Genomic DNA, 23,219 nt, shown 5'->3' on the forward strand with positions numbered 1-23,219 from the left:
ATGTTTTCTATAAGTTGAGATAGAAAGGAAAGCACAGAGAACATATACCTGTGCTCCTCATGACAGGCGTAAAGCTGCGTACTGCGTACACACCGCCCTTTTCAGACCCCACTTGTCGAAATACGTCGGGTATGTTGTTGTTGTCATCAAGCTATAGATAAATGGAAGTCGTAGATCTGTTTTTGGTTATATTTTTAAGTTTCTTAGCTGCAGTTTTCACCATAATAGTGAGGGAGAATCTGCAGGAGTTTTGTGTTAATTTTTTTTTCCTAATCCTCCTCTTGATTTTCTTTCTTACTTTCCCCAAGTCTTTCATTTTCGTCCTTTACAACTGTTTTCTGATTACCTGCATTTCTATGTTTAAAAATGCCTTTAAAATTCTGTGGACCTTGATGTTTTCTTAATTTGTAATGCATTTTATTTTGAGAGTTAATTAAGGAAGTATTTGGATTTGAAAAGAATACGTTTCTATATACGTGATTGGCATTAATGATGGGTTTTTTGGTTATTCTGTCTTCACAAAGATAAGAGAAGGGGCAAGGGCTGGGTACTCGAAAGTCGCAACACTCTCCAAATCCCACTTGTAAGATTACACTAGGTGTGTTAATTCGAGATACAGTTGAATGTTTGAAAAATCAAGGCTATCATATATCCACCATTGTCCATCTCTCTCAAAATTGACTCAAACTCCAGGAGCCTTTAACTAGACGATGACTGCAAATTTGTAATGATGATATCTGAACACCCACATAAGCAGAATAAAACTAACAAGCCATCTGAATTCAAAAAAGGGTAATAAACCAGACACAAGATCTTATGATTGAAAGAAATGGCAAACCAAAACCATATCCACACAAGAAAATTAGAAAGAAGAGCACCATGATCAAAATCAACATTCTGACAGCCAAAACTATGAGGTCTTTAACATCACTAGGCCGCATGTAACAAAAATGGCCAAGTGCGCAATAGGCCGAGAAAAACGGAAATAGAAAAGGAAACTACAGAAACAGACAGCTGACCAGAACATAAATGTATCTCCAAGAACTAACCTATAGATAATCAACTACACTACCTCTGCATTCATCTGAAAAACCTATGCGCTCCGCGTTTCAACATCAGCTTTTTTGCCATGTTAGGAAGCTCTCACCAATTCCTTTGACCAGCAGATTACTGCAAAATATAAGGCAATTTCTAGTCATGAGGAACAAAATGTGATATATGATGAATGAAATTGCTTTTGGGTAACCACTTCTACTTCTCTAGCAACTCATTTTATTCGCTCTAACTATGACAAAACAAACAAGTGTACTCCCTCCTAGTAGAATGTGTATAGATTCAATGTCATTCCCTACATAGGAAAACAAGATAAAGAGTTCAAAGGTTTTGGAAAATACCTGAGGCTGCTGCGGCATTTGTTGCTGTTGATGTGGAGGTTGCACATAATTCCCATACCCGGCATAGCCTGCATAGTACATATTTGGGTCCTGAGTAGGTTGGGCATAACCATAGGCGTCATATCCTGGTGTATACCCATAATAACCCCCACTCCACTGGTTCGGATCACCCTGAGACTGCTGAAAAGGCGAGCATGTTATTTAATCAGACACCTCACGACGGTTATGATGCAGTAATTAGAGAACATTTAGGCAAAATAATAACCTGCTTGTTTGAAGGGCTACGACCCCATGAAAGGCGGATGGTTTGTCCACCCAACTGAGTTCCACTTAATGCTCGTAAAGCTTCCTCAGCACAGCCTCTGCCATAACAATGCCAGCATGTTAGTTTCCATATCACTGAATTTGACTAAGTTCAGAAGGCATGTTACTGTACCTATCGGTAAATTGAACAAAACCACAACGTTTGCCTAGTGGTATTTTTACATGAAGCAATTGCCCGTAGTTCCCAAAAACCTGCCTGAGGTGATCATCAGTTACACTAGCATCCAAGTTCCCAACGAAAATCTGCAATTTAAGTTGTTTAACATGAGTACAGTTCGAGAGAAACATTGAATGCTGATATAAAGAAATGAACTGACCGTCGTATTAGTAGGGTCATCCTCATTTTGAGTTCCAGTACTTTGATATGAAGCTGCAAACGAAAGAACAAATGTGAAGGTGGTTAGCAGAGATATATGTTAAAGTAAATAAAATTGCAGTTGAAAAACAAAACTAAAAGCAAATGTCCCCATAAAACAGTAAAAGTTCACACAAAAGGTCTGGCATGTCTAATACTTAGACAAGTTTTCATCGTCACCAAACTGGTGGGTACTCAACTCCTCTGAGTTCCAGATTAAACACAGAAGGTCTGATCGTCCGGAAGAAAAGTAAAATTAGTATCTCAACTTCCTATATGATCAATTTTTTTTCTTTTTCTTTTATGTTTGGGGGAAGGGTTGGGATGGGGATGGAAGAGAACATATTTAAAGGTGACGATCACTATTGGTAGGGCAATAGAAGTATTATTCACAATGCAACATTTAGTAAAAAAAGAGCAGAATAGAAAGACATCTTAGAAAAAGTTGGAAGAATGAAGCACCCTACAAGGTGGATGACTAGTGGTATGAGATGCTTGCCTAACCCAAAACAAATTAGAAAAGAGAGGGATAATCACATGCAATAGTTGTGTCCTAAGTCAAGAAGGATATGATGATGGTCAATCATCTTTTCATCCATTGCAGATTGACTAATTAGCTGGGAAAATGTTATTGCTTATATGTGACCTGACGTGGCGCAGGCAAGGAAACCCAGACAACTGTTCTTATGCTGAGATGAAAGAAGCCTCAACATCTGAAGCCCCTTTGGCGTACTGTCCCTGCAGCGATATGGAGGACAATTTGTAGGGACAGAAACCAGAGATTTCTTTACTTGAAAAAAAAAAGAGACCAGAGATTTTAAAGGGAAACAAGAAAGCATAGTTAGACATAAGTTCAATATATTCCTACAGTAGCTTTTTGGTATAAAAAGATTGATGTACATGAAAAAGAAGGTTTGGTAAATTTCCTTGTTCACTACGAGCCTGTTTAGCCAAGTAGTTTAGAGGCCAAACACATTTTTTTGGGGAAATTTAAGGTGTTTGGCCAACAAGTAAAACTACTTTTAAGGATAGGGGTTTTACCCTGTGCACACCCAAAGGATAGCGGCGGCTACGGGTTTCCCTTGTCATAAAAAAATAAAGTAGAACTACTATTAAGTAGAAAGAAGTAGTTTTACTTCATGGGGAGAAGCAAAAGTAGAAAATTATGTTTTTCAAGACAAGAAATAACCCTACCATAAATACATATTTACCAAGTATAGCCCTCATTAATCCCTTAATTTATCATTATACATATTTTGTATAGCAACTCATTTTTATTCCAGTAATATATTGGTCACTAGATATTACTGTGCTCCCAAACTTACAGAGAAGCGTCTATGGAAGTCTAAAAACAAAAATAGCATATTTGGTAAGAGTACATAAAGGGTGTTTGGATGAACTTTTTTTAAGTGATTTACAAGTGAAAAGCCAAACATCAAAAGTAGGTAGGTAGCTATACCTTTGACGTTTCGCTTTTTTTTTGGGTAATTTTAAAAAGCCTAAAGTGAAGTGCTTTTAAGAACTTTGTATCTTTGTCAAACACCTCTTAAAATTAAGAAGTGCTTAAAGACCAAAATCACCTAAAACTAAGTCAATCCAAACACCCTAATAATCTTTTTTATCAACATCAACGATATTTATAAGGTTTTAGGGATAGATCATATAGTAATGCACTACATATACACCATACTTTGATTAGTAGTGCGATAAATGAGATCTCACTCATACATTTAAATGATAAAAGTAAAATTACAGTTACTTATTTTTGTGATGAGTTCAGTATTATCAAAGGCAAAAAGCGCAAAAAAACTCTAAGGTCCGTGGGGCTTTAAGCGCAAATAAAGTGTGGGCTTTAGTGGAAAAAGGCGCAAAGGGAGAAAAAATACAAATGTTTATAAACATGAATGACAAATATATGACCAAAGAAGATGAAAAAAGATTATGATAAAATGAAATACCAATTGTTTAGTGTCACTCCAATGGAAAAGTTTGTCTTATAACCTTGATGACGACACTGAAGCACACATAAAGCGAAGCAAGGCGAAGCGCTCAACACGTTTTTAGCCTCGCTTCAGGCCTTAAGCGCACTTAAAGCGTGCCTTTGATAACACTTCATGAGTTCCCCATATATAGTGATTTAATTTGTGGAATGGTTTTAAATTTTGTTTTGGTTGATGTTTCTTAATATATTTAAATCATCTTGTTGATATTATATTAATATTTTTAATATTTTCTTTGATTTATCTATGTCTTTATTGATCCCTGGCACTTGCTTTGTCCAGAGATTATAGAATGAGACACTTGTCAAAAAAAGAAAGAACAGAAATGTAACTAGACTATATGGAGTGCTCTAATTTTCTGAACAATGTCATGAGTCATGACTATGTACCCATTCGGCACAAGTTTTTTTAATCAATGACACAATCTACACGAGAATACCATATATTACCCGGACTATGATGCATTTAGCTCTTCAGTATATGTCCATACAACAGACGACAAAAATCAAAGTCAAGATTTTCATAAGCCATAATACTTTTGAACTATCTTTCTGCCATATTTACGTCAAAACACGGTAATTTCGGTATCTAAAGGCATTATTGAAGTACAATGATTTGCAATACATTCAAAAAACATTTGCAGGCAATCTAGAGAAACAGAAAACATATCCTAACACCACCCTTGATATCTTTATTAAAGCTCTAGACGTCTTGACTACAGAAGTAAAAAAGAGATGCAGAAAATTAATAACAGAACTTATCTAAAGAACTTCAAAAGATTTATTCAAAACAAGGAAAGAAATAGAGTTATTACACATCACGTTACAAATTATACACACTTGAATGTCAATATATTAAAGAACCCTAGCAGAAACAAACTATATGATGTATTGTGTTCAAAAATGAAATGATGGATTATTGACTAGTAATGGAGAGAGGAAACCCCAACACCGTGAGGGCAGATCCCTAAGACAAATTCATGAGGCAAATGAAGCAGATAAAGGACCAGGATATCCTAAGTTGACAATTGAAACTGACAAAGAGCTTAGAGGTACACTGAAGATCAAAGTGACACTGGTGGCAATCATCTGAAATAAACAAGAGTAAAATGTCTGAATAGTAAAGATAAAGTAATCTGAAGAAACAAGAGCAGAGTAAAGAGAAAAAACTGGATCTGTTAACATTAACACCGAAAGGACCTGATAGATGAAATTTAGCCACATTTAGATAAACTGACCTACACAACACCATTCCCTAAAAGATATTCATTTCAGCAAAAACAAGCTCCAGGCCACTAAATGATAGAGCCTGCCTCTCATTTCCCTGCTTCGAGACAACCGTAGTTTTATGAGATTTAATATTTCAGAGAAATTTTTAGTACTCAAGGAAATGACATCACAAGCTGGTGCTTCTCTTCAAAAACTCGAGAGCACAACCTAGGGAAGCAAAACATAGAAGCACCACTTGGTCGACTGAGACCAAAACAGATAGCTCTGGATCCCCAAAATAAACCAGTAGCACCTTCAAGCTATCTAAATTAAGACCAAAACAAAAGCCAAAAATAAACAAATAGCATTTACAGCTATCTAAATTCAAAGCTCATGCTCTTTCTGACAAATAAGCACAAAATCAAAGACTCTAGAAAAACACAAGCATCAAACTGCAAGCTAGATGAAATACATTGTTCTTAACTATTCGAGAACATAACAACATGAGTGGATATACCTTGCATCTGACCACCAGAATTCTTCTTGTTAGCTGCAGGACCAATGCGCATGGGCCTAGTGGAGCAAAACTTTCCATTCATCTCAGTCATAGCGCGTAACTGCTCACTCTCATCCCCAAACCTAACAAACCCATAACCCTTTGTGTGCCCGGTTGCCCTATCTGTTACGACCTTAGCACCCTTGATTGAAGGATAATTGGGTCTGAATGTCTCCTGAAGCATGTAATCTGTGACATCAGCTGCCAAGTCTCCAACAAATATTGTATATTCAGGGGTGTTATCTGAACGCTTTTCACCCGAACCAAGTGATGCCCAGTTGAGCCTAAAATTTTGCTCAATATTAGGCATCAAGGTGCCATTGTATGCTTGTAGATTCCTTTCTGCAGCAGCATGACTATTAAACTCAATAAAGCCATAACCCTCTGATTGCTGAGTTTGCTTGTTGCGGATAACTTTAGCGGAGACCACCTGCATATACAGTGAAAGTTAATGTTTTCTCACTCAACCACAAGCAATGGGGAAAGAAGAAGACCGAGTAGTTGCACTAATATGCAAATTAGAGAAAACGAAGAGAGTAAGAGGGTGTTTGGATTGACTTTTTAAAAATAGCTTATAAGCTAAAAGCTAAAAGTTATAAGTTGGTCATACCCAACTTTTGGCCAGTGTTATAAAAAGCGAGGAAAAGCGCGCTAAAAGCGCAAGGCGAGGCGAAGCGCAGCCCCAAGCGCTATTCTTTCCTTTCCTGAAGTGAGGTGAAATTCAAAAAGCGCCCGCTTCTACAGTTGAAGCGAGAAGAGCAAGAAAAAAAAAAGCAAGAAAAGGCGTGCTTAATTTGAAAAAGCGCTAATTAGGGTTTTATTAAAAAAATTGTAAGGTTCTTTTTTTTCAATTTCTGATATTGTCTTCCGCGACTTCACAAGACCTTCTTTCGCTACTTCAAATATTTTTTTGGACTGTTGCGAGGCTGCGACTGCTGCTGCTGCTGTAAGTTCTCTTCTTCTCTGCGACTGCTCTGCGACCTTTTTTTAAAAATTTATGGTTGCTGCTGTGTTTTTTCTGTATTTTTATTGCTGCGACTGCTATAAGTTCTCTTCTTCTCTTCTTCTCTGCGAGGCTGCCACTGATCAGTGATGTGTATGCTTGCTGCTCTATTTTTTTTTCTATCTATTTACTTTTAATCTAAGAATATATTACCTCTATTCAGGTATTTAATATTTTTTATTTTAATACTAAATATCCCTTTACTTAAAAAAAAAAAGAGTGCGCTTCGCTTCTCGCTTCTGTGAAGCGAGCCCTCATCGCTTTTTTTCACTTCTCTCTTCCCAAAATACTGCTTTTGGCTTATTTTGTGCTTTTTTAAACTAAAAGTAAGTGCTAAAAAGCACATTTTATCTTTCCCAACACTATAAAAAAAAGAAAAAAAAACATACAATCGAAGAGCACTTAGAATAAGCCAATCAAAACACCCATTAAATCATGCATGTGCTCACAATCATGCACGTACGAGTGTGCATTTCAGAACACGAGCATAAACTTGCATTACAAGTTCTATATCCGGATTCTCAAGATCTCAGATTTAGTGGCAAAACATTCACCAAAACAATTGTTGGTTAGATATACCCCTCAATTCCCAGGGGAGTCCACCCATCAATTATCAAATCAAAGATACCAAACGAATGATAGGATTAGTACCATACTAATAACTTAAAGATCAACGTTTATCTCATAACATATATAAAGGTACCCCAGAAACCAATGGATTAGCCTACTCAGAAAATTAGAAGCAATCAGTTACAAAGAAAAAATATGCACTTCCAAATGGTTGCCACTGAAACCTCAAGAAAAATTTTTAAGAAAATATTTTCCTGCACACTAATTACATGAATAGAGGAAATTGATATAAATATACTATGTTATAACTCAAAATAAGCTCTGCTTAAATTAATATATGGTGAACCCCTCTACACTTGTATTAAAGTTAACTGTTTTCAACAAAAAAACATAATACAAGTTACTGCACAGTGTTCGAGGAAGCGTGAAGCTTTCCGCTTCAGGCTTAAAGCGTGAAGCACTCACATACTCATTCTAGTCTGTGAAGCGTAGAAGGCTCGCATCGCTTCACTTCACGCTCACTTTCCTGAACACTGTTACTGCATATCTTAACTCCACATTTTAAGTAGTACAGATTCCTGCATATAAAAACCACTGGAGAAGTATTCACTTTCCTCGAATACACATACAAAACACTCTGGAGAAATCAATCCAAATCATATGAACACTTAATAATTCTCAAGAAAAAATAGAAAAGATCCAATCTTCCCCCAAAAGACTTAGTTTTTCACATTAAATACTAACGGCCATATCTAGAACATGTAAAAGTCCTTACCATAGCTTTTCAAGTAGCTTATTTTTTCTGGTATAGTCATTACCTTTATAAAAAAGAAATATTTTCTGGTATAGTCTGCACTCTACAGAAACAACTAAATTAGCCTATGTGCAAAGCATAGTTTGAATGTCTTGACAGAATCATAAGAAAACATTTAAACATGTCATTATAAACCGGTCCTTATACATGTAATTCTCTAATAACGATATGTGTAAAACATGCATTTTATGAACTTTAATTATACCTCTCCAGTTTGCGCGAAGCAACTATATAGGTACTGCTCATCCATCCAAAACTGTAGATCTCCAATCCAAAGCGTCCGGACTTCATCAGCACTGGTCGGCTGAGCCGAAGCTGTGTACTGAGATTGTTGCTGTTGCTGCTGCGGTGGGGGTACTCCGCCACCCTGCTGCGGTGGTGGTTGGTAGTAATAACCGGCCTGCGGTGGCAGAACCTGGTACTGCGGCTGCTGAGCCATCCACTGCTGTTGGTACTGTGGTTGCGCCGCCATTGGTGGTGGAACCATTGAACTTGCCGCCGGTTGCATCGTGTTGAAACCCTAGAGGAAAATATGTGGATGATGTGAGAGAGGAGATTGGAAGAAGCGAGAAAGAGATAATTTGTAGCTGATGCCACTGTAAAAGGGTACTATGGGCATGTAAAATTTTCAAACCTTCTAAATTTAGAAATACATGTAACAATTATTGCATTTAATATTGAACCATAATCGATAATTTGAGCAATATCAGGTTATTTGAATTAATAACTCTGAGATTGATTTGAAATTTTTTAAATAATCGTTATTAATTCGTGAATATCTTTAATATTGGATAAATCAATTACTCATTTTACTTATGCGCACTTGTCCCCTTGCCCCCTAATTCATTTATGTTTTCATTTGTCGTTCATCTCAACTATTAGTTATATTCTTCAACAACGCAAAGATGACATTTGACGGGTTCAGATAGTTCGACAAATAGTCACTAGTGGAGTACATAAAAGTTATTCCTCTTTTATTTTAGTTTATTATATAACAGATAACTAATAAGCTAATTAATCAATCAATATCAGTTAACTTGCGAAATCGATTGATATCTTATTAATTTGGTGGCAGTTGAGCACATATAAAAAGCTTATGCTTGTATAGATCTTACCTTTGGCTTTCACGATGCAAATTCAAATTAGTCGAATCTCAAAATAGGTATCAGACGACTAGGGAACAAGTTATGAACAACTATATTAGAAAGGGAAATGAAACTGACAACAACAATCTGAAATGAGTATATCAAGTCACTTCAGGGATATCACATTCATCATTAGGTTAATTTTGATGTTAAAACACAAAGGGATCCCATAGTAATTTTCCTAATTTCTTTGTTCAATTAGTACAAAAAGTTGTCAAATTTCTGTCTTCAAACAACAAAAGTAACAGAAATGTAAGCACAACAGCTATCAGTAACTGGCAAAAAGAACAGAGATATTCTGCGCCTTTCCACAAGTTTTACTTCCTCGATCCTTTTCAGCGCGGCTCCATACCTTGTGCAGAACTACACTGACTTCAGTTGCTGCAACCATTGGGAAGTTGTAGGATTGAAGATATATATTCACTGCAGCTAACGAATAGGGTGGTATTGAGCGAATACTCTTTTCGGAGACAGTTTGCGTAGGATGTACAACACGAGCTGTCGAAAGAATTTCCACGAGCTGCCACAGGGAAGAATGATGTCATCTCAAGTTCAGAGGGTGTTCAAGGAGCATGGAAAAGGAAACAACGTGTATCATGTAGTATATCAGATTCAGAACTGGGTGGTCCAAGACATCTAGTGATGCATCAGCATCAAAAGCTGATAACACAACCTATATTGAAAAAGATTAGCAGCAATAAAAAAACTTCACAGATATGAAAGCTGGTGGCATAGAGATTGAAAACCTTGAGGTAATTTGATAGAGGATTTGATCATTGGCTTAATAATAATAATTCTAAAGTAAGGAACTGCTTTTTTTTTTAATAAGATAAGATAAGGAACTGTTACTAAGGAATTAAAGCGTTTGACTCTAAAGATCAAAGCACCAGTAACAACAAAACTCAACCATTTTTTATAACAAATTTCTACTCTTGATGCTATGTAATAAAGATTCTTTCTATTTTCGTTTCCTTCCTCCAGGAGGTGAGCGGAAGGGTGAGCATAACTTGCATCTTGTTGTGCTACAGTATTTAACCTCCGACTTGCAAAAGCAACCGATAGAAATATCTGTGTGAGCTAAGAGAGTGATCTGTCATTATCTTATTCTTCAATTTTATCATTACTGCTGTTTCTTACTTCGAATATCTTTACTATTGTTGCTGTCAATACTTTGCTTTTTTCAATCATCATAGCTTTTTCACTCTTACCTGTTTTGGAGAATATTTTTCCTGAGCCGAGGACCTATTGAAAATAACCTCTCTATCCCATCAAGATAAAGGCAATGTCTGCGTACTCCCCACCCTTCCCAGACTCACACTTGATATGTTGTTAAGACTTAAGAGGCCGAAAATAAAAGGCTAACAATATTTAGGGAGAAAAGGAGAGGGTAAAAGGGCCTTACCACAAAGCATCTAATGAGGAAACAAATGGCAGTTACAGAATCAACCTGTGATCATCTTGTCCATGTAAATCACCATATAATAAGAGACCTTGAGAACTGCCATGCATTTATTTTTAACTCTAACATAAGTGAGACAAAAGTGCATCAAATCAACAAGAGAATAGTTCATGCATTACATTAGGTAACAAAGCATGACAAGAGTCTTATCTCTCTAAGAACCATATTTATCAATTATAGTTTTTTATTGTTCAACCACTAATGCTTGGACAAGAATGGACACGGGGGGATAGGTGCTTCGTTTTATATTAGAATTCGATTAAATTCATACGGAAATAAAGTATTCCGCTATTTTAAGACATATGATTAAGAATATTTATCATTCCACTACAATTTTATTAGTGAAAAATCCATGAATTTATTCTGATGAATATAAATTAAAACATAAAATTTCTTTGTCAGTTTTTGTGTGTGAATACAATATTAATATTAAAGCTTAATTATTTATTAATTTATAAATAAATGAAAATGAAAACGATTGTGAGTTATCATATCTTGATAACGTATTCTATCATAATCGAAATAAAAAATAGTTATCTATATATTAAAAATTATTTTTTTCAAATCAATATAGGTCTCTTGATTCATAAATTTAAATACTAGGGAAAAGAGTCTGATATACCCCTCAACTTTGTCATTTGGAGCTGATATACCCCTCGTTATGAAAGTGGCTCATATATGCCCCTACCGTTATACAAACGGCTCACATATACCCCTGCCGTTACAAAATGGCTCACATATACCCTTCATTTAACGGAAGTTTAAAAAATTAGTTTTAAATATTTATTACTTTTAATTTTTTTAAAAAATTATTTAGGGGTATATATGATTCTTCTATCAAAGTTCAAGGTATATTTTAATTTTTTTAATACATAAATTATTTTTTGACTTCTTTTATTATAATTATTTGAGTTTCTTATTCTTATTTTGTTTTTTTCTTTCATTCCTTTGTTTAAAGAAAATTAATTAAACTATTTTTTTTTTGTCTATATTATAATTTGATTTTTGTATTCGAAGAAAAAAATTTGGTCATCTACAATAAGTTTTACAAGAATATTAGTGAAACATAAATAAATTTGATTATCAAAATAATAATTCTAAATTAGCCATTGAAACAAAAAAAAAGTCAAAAAAATATGTTTGACGAGGATTAAATTTACTCATATGGGATTATATTTTTGTAGAAAAAAAATAAAAAGTTAGCTTAAAATTATTATTTTTTTATTTCCGTTAGAGGAAAAGGGTATATGTGAGCCATTTCTTTATAAGTAGGGGTATATATGAGCCACTTTCATAACAAGGGGTATATCAGTTCCAAATAACAAAGTTGAGGGGTATATCAGACCCTTTTCGCTAAATACTATACAATTTTAAGTAACGATTAAAGTTAACGTAATATTCAAAGACCCTCAACAAAATAGGTCGTATTCCAGTTCAAAGTCATTTGTCTAAACCCCTAAACCCCAAAATCTGAAACCCTAACAGCCATGGCAGCACTTCGCAGCAAGCTCCGATTCATCACCTCTCAGCATCACCACCACCTCCGCCGTTACTCCGCCGCCTCTATCCTTAATTCCGATTCTAAATCTCCACTCTCAGGCAAAGACAAGTCACGCGCCGCCCTAACTCTCCTCAAATCCGAAACCGACCCACAGCGGATCCTCGACATCTGCCGTGCAGCTGCATTAACCCCTGAATCCCATCTCGATCGCATTGCATATTCCAAAGCCATTTCCAAGCTCAAAGATCTCAATCATTTCTCCGGTATCCGTTCATTTCTCCAGGAATCAACGACCCGGCCTGATTTGAAATCCGAGCGGTTCATTTCCCATTTCATTGTTCTTTACGGTCAGGCCGGACTGCTTGATGAGGCTAAGAGGACTTTTGAGGAGATGGAGAAAATGGGCATTCAACGTACTGAGAGAACTCTGAATGCGTTGTTGTTTGCTTGTGTTTTAGCTAAGAATTATGCTGAAATGAAAAGGGTATTCGTCGAATACCCAAAAAAGTATGGGTTTGTTCCTAACTTAGATACCTACAATGTGGTGATCAAAGGGTTCTGTGAATCAGGTTCTGCTAGTTCAGTTTATTCGATATTGGATGAAATGAAAAGAAACAATGTTAAGCCGAATGCAGAGTCTTTTGGGAATTGTATATCCGGGTTTTATAAGGAGGAGAAGTATGAAGATGTTGGGAAAATGTTGGAAATGATGAAGGGATATAAGATGGTTACGGGGATAAGTACGTATAATGTAAGGATTCAGAGCTTATGTAAGCTTAAGAAGTCCGGGGAGGCTAAGGCGTTACTTGATGGGATTTTATCGAGAGGCTTGAAGGCGAATTCTGTAACTTATGGCCATCTTATACTTGGTTTTTGCAAGGAAGGTAAATTGGAAGAGGCGAAGAGTATGTTCCAGAAGATGGTTAATAGTGGTTTGAAACCTGATGCTGAATGCTATTTTACGTTAGTGTATTATTTGTGTCAAGGTGGGGATTTTGAAGCTGCATTGGAGATGTATAAAATATGTTTGGCTGATGGATGGGTTCCGAATTTCTCCACCATGAAGTCTCTTGTTGAGGGATTGGCTAGCATTTCAAAGGTTGATGAAGCACGGGAAGTCATAGCTCAAGTGAAGGAGAAGATATCAAGAAACGTCGAGAAGTGGAATGACATTGAAGAGGCATTGCCCAAGTAGGAAGAGAAAATAAACATGGTATACTAGAGTTTTCTGGTTGCAGCATGCCCGTGATCGCAATAAAGTGAAAAATTCAACTTGGTTATGTGTTTCATCAGTGCTAAAGATTTCATTTTATTGCATCTTAGTTCTCATTTGGAATTAGCACTCAAGAGTCTTTATTCATATGTGCTTTGCTTCCAACCAAGTAACATGTCATTTGGCTTAAAGTTTTTGGCGAACAAGGTGTTTTATCGCCTGTCCAGTAGCATGTGATATTAACATTGACTGCTGTATTCACATTTGTTTTTAGGTAATGAATTTCATGAGGGATTTTATACTTTTTCTACAGCTGAAGTAGTTAACATTAGCAAGCATGTCTTTGAGAATGTTTTGTTACCCTTGACAACAGGTTGTCTAAGCTTTTATAACATGGTCACCTAATTTGATAGTTACAACAGGAGGCTGTGATGCTGTCTTTTACCTTATTCTGTCTGCCTGCCTGAAGGAGCGCGATCGGAAAGCTGCTTTGACTACTACATCTTCTCTATTAAATCAATTGTGCACATTAACTACTTAATGCAGCATTACAAGGCAGTTTCTTGCAATTGTCTATGCTCCAAGTCTGCATTTGGTTTCTCACTATACAACTGTTGTTACTGCGTGTGTCTCCATGTTAGTTGTTGAATCATATCATGCTTTGAGCTTTTTGACCATCCTTCTTAAAATTCATACATACAAATTTATATTAAAAGAACAGATTTAGCTGATTTTCAGAACAAAGATAGTTAAAATGGTACTGGGGTTCACGTTATTATTGAAGTCTTTCAATATCAACAGAGAAGTAAATAAGAGAGAGAACTTTATTTCCTGATAGAACAGTTCCCTAAGAATTGAGTGAGAATCTAAGTGTACAACAAAAACTATAACATTACTTTGACATCTCATGGGGCAAAAAGAAAAGGAAAGAAACAAATCTGGCAATTTGTTTTTCTGTTTTTGTTAAGTATTCAGTATCCAATTAGAGTCTGTTCTTCCATGTAGCTCCACCACCAAGGTGTTGTGCTCCATAGGCCGCAGTTGAACCTACCGTTGTCATGGCTACTAACCAACTGCAACAAACCAGAATGGAATTGAGTACTATATATTTTTTAAGAAATGAAACTAAGAGGTACAGTTGGAAGTTGTAACTCACCTGAGGTAAGTGATATATGTTTGAGTTTCGGCGTTACCCAGATCCGGTTGAAGGAGAGCTGCAGCAACAAGGGCCAATTGCAGAACTGTATTTACCTGTACATGTTTCAATGTAATTATGAACTGGAATATTAGTTTGCCTCTCTATCTCTATAAGGTAAGGGTAAGGTCTGCATACACACCACCCTCCACAGACCCCATAATCCCAGATACAATATGTTGTTTTACTTATGAACTGCGAAATATATTGCAAAATTGTTCGTGTAAAATTACAAGATATCCTCTCAGTTGTTCCTTTCGAATGTTGCCTAAAAAGAGCTTCAATGAACATGAGCTATACCTTGCTTATCAAAAGAGGCTCAACTTTCTGAGGACGGGCTCCATCAAGGTTGAAGAATTCATACCAGCTTGACCACTGCAAACAATGTTAAAACCAAGTAACATGAGCAAAACAATACTGCAGATTACTATTTACTGAATCTTAAGGCAGAGCCAACATCACCTTCCACTCTAACATGCTAGCTCTTTTATATACCGCACCACCAACAAGAGCCACATCACGCAGCACAACCAGGGAAACTAGTCCAGCTTCACAGCATAAAACCAAGAAAGTAAGTTTCTGAAAACAAAGTGCAACATTTCCTCTTCATTTGGAAAATCCACAAATAATTAGAGATTCAACTGGGTAGGCAATACATCTAAACACTTTTGGCACTCAAATGTATCCTTTAGTAGATATGTAGGCTGAAAGGCCTCAACAAGCAGTAGCATCGCATATGGATCACTGACATATCTCTTATTACTATTTCGCTCAATCGAGCCTCAAGCCAGGGAAAGTAATGTCGTATGAGTAGTGTACGATTTCGTGAGCAAGACAATTGATCATCAAATAAAGGAAAATACCAAGACATGCCTACAGTCTACAGACCTGTAATCTTAACTTGAACGAGTCAGTACAATTAGAGGATCAAATTTTAGATCAGAACTAGGACTTAATTGTCCATCCAAAACAAAGAATGAGAAATTCTCATTCCTTAAACCTTAATAATGACAAAGACAAAAGGAAAAGCTATAGGTAAGTAACGCTCAGATTTCTATGAAAATATCAGGTTTGCCAAGTACGGGTATGATTCTTTCTTGTTTTTATAGAGGTCAACTTAGATGTTTATTAGCACTAAGCATGAAATCTAATGTTCAGAATATTATATTATGATCTCAGGGTGATTTATTACAAGCTTTTCAACAATCTTTTCTTTAGGTGGAGGTGGGTAAGTAAGCTTATCAACAATCTAAACTCTGCAGCATGCTAAACTTGGGAGGAAAGATAAAGAGCTGAAGGACATGCATAGAGATGACCAAAACAAAAGGTAATTGATCGATCATATGAACTTCAAGCAACAGATAGGATATTCAATAAAGCAAAAAGAAAGACTAGCATAAACTTTTTATCATGGAGAATTCTAAAGAAAGTGAATGATTTACAGAGGAGATACTGAAGTAGTAAAAATGTATATTGAGCTGTTGTTGTCACACTTACATTAGGTCCGGTTCAAGACTCTCATGACAACTTAAGGGTAAGTGTGAGATTTAGAAAGACAAATTAGTTAATATTGGAGTGAAATCTGCCTGCACATAGTAAATAGTTTCAGAGAATTCATGCAGTCGATTCTGTTTTTTATTGAAGGTAGTCAATTTAGTAACCTGGAAAGAGTCTATGCAGGTAAATTCAAATGGAATATGAACTTACGATGAAGAAGACCCTTGTCTACCATTGCCAGAGCAACAAATGCAATAAGAACCTGTAGGTATAAAAGGTATAGTGATAAGAAGGCCAATAAAGAAGTATCTGAAATCCCAAGATAAGCGACATTATATCCACAAAAGAAGTAAATGAAAAAAGAGAAACAAGAAAGAAACAGGAACGGACGGAAAACAAATTCAGTGAAACAATGAAGAGAACATGAATGAATCACAAATCAGAACTTTGTTCACTGATTAGGTCAATGAACCAGATAGGAGAGCAGTTTAAATAGTTACCTTGTCAGCAAGAGGATCAAGGTAAGAACCAACAACAGAATTAATTCCCATCCTCCTAGCCATGTACCCATCTAGCTACAAGGCAAGAGTGAAACTAAATTAGAAAGCTGAGCTTAATTCCTTTTCAAGGAGAAGAAGAATGGGGCTACACACCCAATCTGTTGCCCCAGAAACAGCTAGCCCAACAAATGCAGGAAGATACATATCATGTATAATCATCCTGCAATATTTACACAGCAATGGAAATTAAAGGAGTGTATCTTTAATTTGTAGCTTAACTACAACAGAATGATAACATCATGTCAATTTGCAGTCTAAATGCTCCGTGGACTTCACATACAGATTTTACCGTGCAAGCTATGCTTATGGATTAAAAGCACAACCACATTCAAGATAACACAGCTGATCATATCCAAAGAAGCCTCAATATCTAATAAATGATAAGTAAACATAATGCTTGACCAAGGAAGATAAATTAGTCTCCAACTACACCTCAATCCTAAGCACAGCCAGATTCAAGAAAACCAAGGTGATCATGTTCATGGCATTCACATGATCTAATTTATGATAAACAAACATAATGATTACAATAACGCCTCGGTCCCAAACAAAAAATAATGCTTAGTGAAGGAAAATGACAAACTCAAAATTATTGCTTGTCCTTGTACTAGTTCTTGAATTATTTCAGAGCTCAAATGCTAAGGCATACAGCAAAGGGCATAAAATATTTGTGGTCTTTTACTTTATCATGTCTCTTTCAAGTTCTTCTTCACAAGTGCTAAAATTAACTGAACTAAACATCCATAATTGTCTAAATCATGAAATATGAATGTCAAGAAATGAAGTAGTTCTGCATTCATCAATAAAGATGTACAGATACTGCGCTGATGAAAGCAAATGCCCACAAGGTTACAAAAAGAATGCTTTTTTACTTGTTGGCAACTATTAAATTCCAACTTTCCACGTGATATATTTAACCACAAGATTAAAGGGTATTTTGAAACATTTTATATATTTTAGCTTAAGATGACAAGAAGTGTTTTTTCTTTCACTTTCTTAAACTCTCAAAACCAGACAAACAAATTAAACCATTTATACAAGCCAAACACTGGTAAATGAGCCTGATATTTCAATGTAAAGCAGTTTCCACTTTCCTCCATACAAAAATGTGCATTGAATAAACTATTGCAACCAATTCTCAGGTACACAAAAAGGGAAAGAAAGAGCAAAAATTTACCATGCGAGAAATGGACCGGATATCATTCTACTCAAGGAAATGAAGTTGGGCAAATTGAGGAAACTATCCCTAACTTCAACAGCCAGCTGAGACTCTTTCCATTGCTTTTCATCTCTCTCAATTTGCAATCTCTGAGTCGATTGGAAGCATAACTTGTACGGAAATTGTAATCTAAGAGAACTAACTCTAGGAAAAACGAGAAGGAAATCGGATTGAAGATGTAGAGAAGTTGCAGACTGAGAAAGCTTACAAGGAGGTGAAGAAAGGAAAAGAGGACAGAAATTAGCGGCGGCAGCGAACGGAGAGAGGAAGTGGCGGTGCCGGCGGTCAAAGTTAAGTAATGGCGTCAATGGAATCGATGACGATGAGGAAGACGAAAATTGTTGGGTAAAGAAGATTGTAGAAGAAGTGAGATAGTTCAAATTGAGCTTACGATTTCGAGAAATTAGGGTTCCGATTGATCTGAAAATCGCCATTGATGTAGCAGCATTTTCATGCACATCGAGATGGACTAAGATTTTTTTGCAAGGGTTTAGCAGAGCTGTCCGACGAGGCAAACAAACTTGACACGTGTTATCGGAGCTCGAATTATTAATTTTATTCTTTAATTATTTATATTAGTAAAAAAGGAGTATCATTTTATTTGATTAACTGAACATGAATATATTTTCCATTTTTGTGTTTTTCTTAAGCCTTGTCGTGTTTCTACACAAGTTTGAGATCATGACTAAGTCATATGTTAGATCAAAAGTCGTTTAATTAACTACTAAGTTCGATCAATTATAAACATATTTTTAATACTTTTCTCAAAATAAAACAATTAAGTACAAAAACACATCTTAAGTATCTCTTTTATTTTTTTTATAGCATATCTAAATTATTGCAATTTGAGAGTACAACAAATTAACGCACCTAAACAATCATTTATCTAAATAAATCATTTATTAATTTGAGAAACATAGCTAAACTATCCTCCATTTGTTTGAATCACCGCGTATCAAAAGAAATTCTCCTTAAAAATACAAACCAAAAAACAATGTAAAGTCACCTTTTCATAGTTCAATTATAAAAGGGAAAAGGGTCTGATATACCCCTCAACTTTGTCATTTAGAGCTGATATACCCCTTGTTATGAAAGTGGCTCATATATATCCCTACTTGTAAACAAATGGCTCACATATACCCTTTTCCTCTAACGGAAATGAAAAAAAATAATAATTTTAATTTAAATTTTTATTATTTTTTGCTAAAAAATATAATCCCATATGAGTAAATTTAATCCTCGTCAAACATATTTTTTTTGACTTTTTTTTGTTTCAATGACCAATTTATAATTATTATTTTGATAATCAAATTTATTTATGTTTCACTAATATTCTTGTAAAACTTATTGTAGATGATCAAATTTTTTCTTCGAATACGAAATTAAATTACAATACACACAAAAAAATTAGTTTATTTTTTTATTCTTTAAACTAAGAAATGAAAGAAAAAAATAAAATAAGAATAAGAAATTCAAATAATTATAATAAAAGAAGTCAAAAAATAATTTATGTATGAAAAAAATTAAAATATACCTTGAACTTTGATAGAAAAATCATATATACCCCTAAATAATTTTTTAAAAAAAATTAGAAGTAATAAATATAAATTTAAAACTAATTTTTTAACTTCCGTTAAATGAAGGGTATATGTGAGCCATTTTGTAACGGCAGGGGTATATGTGAGCCGTTTGTATAACGGTAAGGACATATATGAGCCACTTTTATAACGAGGGGTATATCAGCTCCAAATGACAAAGTTGAGGGGTATATCAAACCCTTTTCCCATTATAAAATTACACTAGATAATGAAGCGTACTAGCTAAAATTAATGAGACAAATAATGTACATTAACCAATCACCTTGAAAAAAGTTAGTTAAGACAAAAGAGGCCTTAAATTCCATATAGTCCATATATTAGTACATAAATATCGGATTAAATTCCAAGTGACACGAGTCTTAACATCATTCAATTCTTTGAAATTTTCAATTAAAATACAAAATCGTAGTCTATTGTTTCTTTTTCAATCTTAAAAAATTTATAGAAGTATCCCTTTTTTTTCCATTGAAGTTGGATCAAATTCTTTACCTTCCCCTCTACATTACCTACTTTGGATAATGTTGGATCAAATTTAGTTGGTTTTTTATTGCAAGACATAAAAGAGATTGTCTTGCTAAAACCAAATAGGAGGGAATAGGAAAGAATTTGATCTTCTTTTTTTTGTTTGTTTGTTGTTGTTGAAGAAACTACAAAAAAAAAATATGAGGAAAACTCATTTGAAATCCTCTAGGAGTTCTGTGTATGAGACAAGAACAACTAGTAAATATGATGATTCTGAGGGATTGGCTGCTACCATGCTTAGAAGTGCTACTATGCATCCAGGTTGAGATATCTCGATAAGCGGATCTAAGATTTAAATTTAATAACATAGATTCCAAATATAATATTTGTTGAAACATTAATAATTTTTATTTATCTGTTGAATATAATGGGGTTAGCTAAGAATACACGATGATCTATTTAGTTTTAAAATATTGGAGATATTGATCTCTTTAAAATGCCTTTATGGTCATGTCTTGCGTTGACCTCTAAATGCATCGGATGATATGTGAAACTATGGTGATAGAAGGTGGTTCTAGGAACAAAAATCGTCTTGAAAGACCTATAATCTCTTGGAATAGGATGTGATCGAAGAAACAAGATCTATATTGACGATATCGATCTTATAATAAGATTAATTATTTTTTTAGATCATGCTAGTTTGTTTACTCTAGGTACAATGATTTGTAGTAAAACTTACTTGAATGAAACGATATGGACAATGAGGATTAGTGTAGCTGACCCTAACTTGAGGCGTATGTTGTTGTAACAAGAGCATTCTAGCCTTCATTGAGAAGTTGTTTGATTCTTAAAACTTATTCAGTAAATAAATGTGTTGTAATTCAATATGTGAGCAGGGGTCAGCAAGCAGAATATGATGGCTGAAGATATACTTGGATATGGAAATGTAAACATTTCAGCAGAAGTATTCACATTCCGCGAGTTAGCTCACGCCACAGACAACTTCAATCCTGAGTTTCTAGTTGGTGAAGGAGGATTTGGGAGGGTCTATAAGGGACACCTCAAAAGAACTGACCAAGTATGTCCTTATTTTTTGTGTTAATCGTCAAAAAACACATCTCAACTATCAGTTGTTCCCTTTTCCTATATCAAGGAAAAGAAAACAGTTGATAGTTTGGGGTGTGAAACTCGCAAAAAACTGAGAGTTCAGATGTATTTTTGACCATGATTTCTTCTGTTATTGTAGCTATTAACTACTAGTAATACAACACCTTTTTTGTGTCCAGGTTGTTGCTGTCAAACAACTTGACAGGAATGGGGTTCAAGGAAACAGAGAATTTCTTGCAGAAGTCTTGAGTTTAAGTCTCATTAAACATCCGAATCTTGTCAATCTGATAGGATATTGTGCTGATGGCAACCAGAGAATTCTAGTCTACGAATTCATGCAGAATGGATCATTAGAAGATCATCTTCTTGGTATGAACAGCTTGATTCGTATTGTCCTTGCTCCGTTGAGCTGAACTTAAAGAGTGTACTAGTAAACACTATGTTGTTTTTGTATAATACTTACTAATTCATATGCTTACTCAGATTTTCCATCAAATAAGAAGCCATTGGATTGGTATACCAGAATGAAGATAGCTAAAGGCGCAGCGCAAGGGCTAGAATACTTGCATGATATTGCTAATCCTCCCATAATCTATCGCGATTTCAAAGCATCCAACATATTATTAGATGAGTGTCTTATTCCTAAGCTCTCAGATTTTGGACTTGCTAAGTTAGGTCCAGCGGAAGGCGAGGATCATGTTTCTACAAGGGTTATGGGGACCTATGGATACTGTGCACCAGAGTATTCTATGACAGAACAGTTGACATCAAGATCTGATGTATATAGTTTTGGAGTTGTTCTGTTGGAACTTATTTCAGGGAGAAGAGTTATTGACAATACAAGACCACCAGAAGAGCAAAACTTGATTTCTTGGGTTAGTTAATGAATAAACTTTGTCATCTTTATAGTTAGTTTCCCATACATAAAATTAAGGCAACACTTTATTTTTTTCAGGCCAAACCACTTTTTAAAGATAAGAACATGCTCACTGAAATGGCTGATCCGTTGCTCGAAGGAAATTACCCTGTAAAGGAACTTCATCAAGCTCTTGCTATTGCAAATATGTGTATCCAAGACGAAGCCTACACGAGACCTTTGATAAGTGATATTGTTATAGCTCTTGAGTACTTAGCCATGCCAAGAGATGATGAAGTCACAATTAGCAAAACAGAAGTAGAGTATAGTGCTGATGAGTTGTGTCTAAAGGACTTAACAACAGAAACTAATTGTGTGTCATAAGATGTTTTACCATTTTTCTCTCCAGCCAAGAAAGGCAGAAAAAAAAAACATAGTCTTTTTAGCTTATTGCTGATTGTAGACTTGTCTACTTTTTGATGTTTGAGATATACAAAAGATTTTGAGTTTTGATAAGAAATTCAGAAAACAAAGAGTAGAACTGATGGATCAAAGCTCTTATTTCATCCCCGTGTCTGTTACGACCTACCTCAAGATTCCAGTAGCTACAGAGGCAATCCAGAATCTAGAGTCGGTAAGTTCAGAATGAGTGTGATCTTATTATATGTAAAAACATACTTACACAGTTCGAGCAGATAGTACAGGTTTAGTTAAAGCCATAGAACTAGTCCTAAATCCATCTCTGAGTCACTGAATATGATGATTTCCTTCTGTATAGAACACATTGCAGGTAGGCATCCATTGATTCTTCTCTTCTTATAGCATTTCATCGTAGAGGATACGAAACTAGGCCAACAACAGCAACCACTGGAATCCATTTTCATATAGTTATTAGTCTTCTGAGATTCAATAAAAGCCCAACTGCATTCCAATTCAAGTGTTTTGAAATACTCAATCTCTTTCCTCAGAAGTGATCCTATGCTTCCCTTTGTGCCAACTTCCACCAGATCAGTTGTATTCATTTCATTTAGTGATGCTGCTAGCTTTGGTTTATGAAAATAAAGATGTTAGTTTAGGTGGTGTTAGGATCATATTGTCTTCACTTTAAGGAACATTATAGACATGCTTTAGTTAAAAGCTAAGGCTCTTGCATAGTTCTGTGTTTGTGCTCCTTTGGCACTCA

The 23,219-nt window shown here is 35.3% G+C and overlaps 4 protein-coding genes across 5 annotated transcripts; 2 read left to right on the forward strand and 2 right to left on the reverse strand.

Annotated features, from left to right (window-relative positions):
• Positions 1 to 781: 781 nt before the first annotated feature.
• Positions 782 to 8,832, reverse strand: LOC107002383 (polyadenylate-binding protein RBP45-like). 2 transcript variants are annotated; one of them, XM_015200378.1, is made up of 7 exons: positions 8,430 to 8,832; positions 5,799 to 6,267; positions 2,036 to 2,088; positions 1,831 to 1,961; positions 1,660 to 1,756; positions 1,395 to 1,574; positions 782 to 1,170 (listed from the first exon to the last, which is right to left on the reverse strand). In XM_015200378.1, the coding sequence occupies exons 1-7, from the start codon at positions 8,730 to 8,732 to the stop codon at positions 1,168 to 1,170; spliced, it is 1,236 nt and encodes a 411-aa protein (XP_015055864.1). In that variant the 5' UTR covers positions 8,733 to 8,832; the 3' UTR covers positions 782 to 1,167. The 2 variants fall into 2 exon arrangements, with proteins under 2 accessions (XP_015055864.1, XP_015055865.1); XM_015200379.1 differs by having other exon boundaries at positions 1,395 to 1,571; positions 8,430 to 8,783.
• Positions 8,833 to 12,226: 3,394 nt separating this feature from the next.
• LOC107032027 (pentatricopeptide repeat-containing protein At1g61870, mitochondrial-like) lies at positions 12,227 to 13,852 on the forward strand. The gene has a single exon (XM_015233581.2). It carries the CDS (start codon positions 12,316 to 12,318, stop codon positions 13,522 to 13,524), a length of 1,209 nt encoding a protein of 402 aa, XP_015089067.1. The 5' UTR covers positions 12,227 to 12,315; the 3' UTR covers positions 13,525 to 13,852.
• A 436-nt stretch (positions 13,853 to 14,288) lies between these two features.
• On the reverse strand, positions 14,289 to 18,557 carry LOC107032285 (cardiolipin synthase (CMP-forming), mitochondrial). The gene is made up of 8 exons (XM_015233873.2): positions 17,972 to 18,557; positions 16,888 to 16,954; positions 16,735 to 16,809; positions 16,445 to 16,496; positions 15,200 to 15,285; positions 15,038 to 15,112; positions 14,699 to 14,793; positions 14,289 to 14,615 (listed from the first exon to the last, which is right to left on the reverse strand). Exons 1-8 carry the CDS (start codon positions 18,445 to 18,447, stop codon positions 14,525 to 14,527), a joined length of 1,017 nt encoding a protein of 338 aa, XP_015089359.1. The 5' UTR covers positions 18,448 to 18,557; the 3' UTR covers positions 14,289 to 14,524.
• Positions 18,558 to 20,025: 1,468 nt separating this feature from the next.
• On the forward strand, positions 20,026 to 22,602 carry LOC107032544 (probable serine/threonine-protein kinase PBL23). The gene is made up of 5 exons (XM_015234152.2): positions 20,026 to 20,394; positions 20,970 to 21,151; positions 21,360 to 21,549; positions 21,664 to 22,055; positions 22,136 to 22,602. The coding sequence occupies exons 1-5, from the start codon at positions 20,274 to 20,276 to the stop codon at positions 22,418 to 22,420; spliced, it is 1,170 nt and encodes a 389-aa protein (XP_015089638.1). The 5' UTR covers positions 20,026 to 20,273; the 3' UTR covers positions 22,421 to 22,602.
• The last annotated feature ends 617 nt before the right edge of the window (positions 22,603 to 23,219 follow it).

Source organism: Solanum pennellii, chromosome 10 (assembly GCF_001406875.1).
Source record: "Solanum pennellii chromosome 10, SPENNV200".
NCBI classification, from domain to species: domain Eukaryota; kingdom Viridiplantae; phylum Streptophyta; class Magnoliopsida; order Solanales; family Solanaceae; genus Solanum; species Solanum pennellii.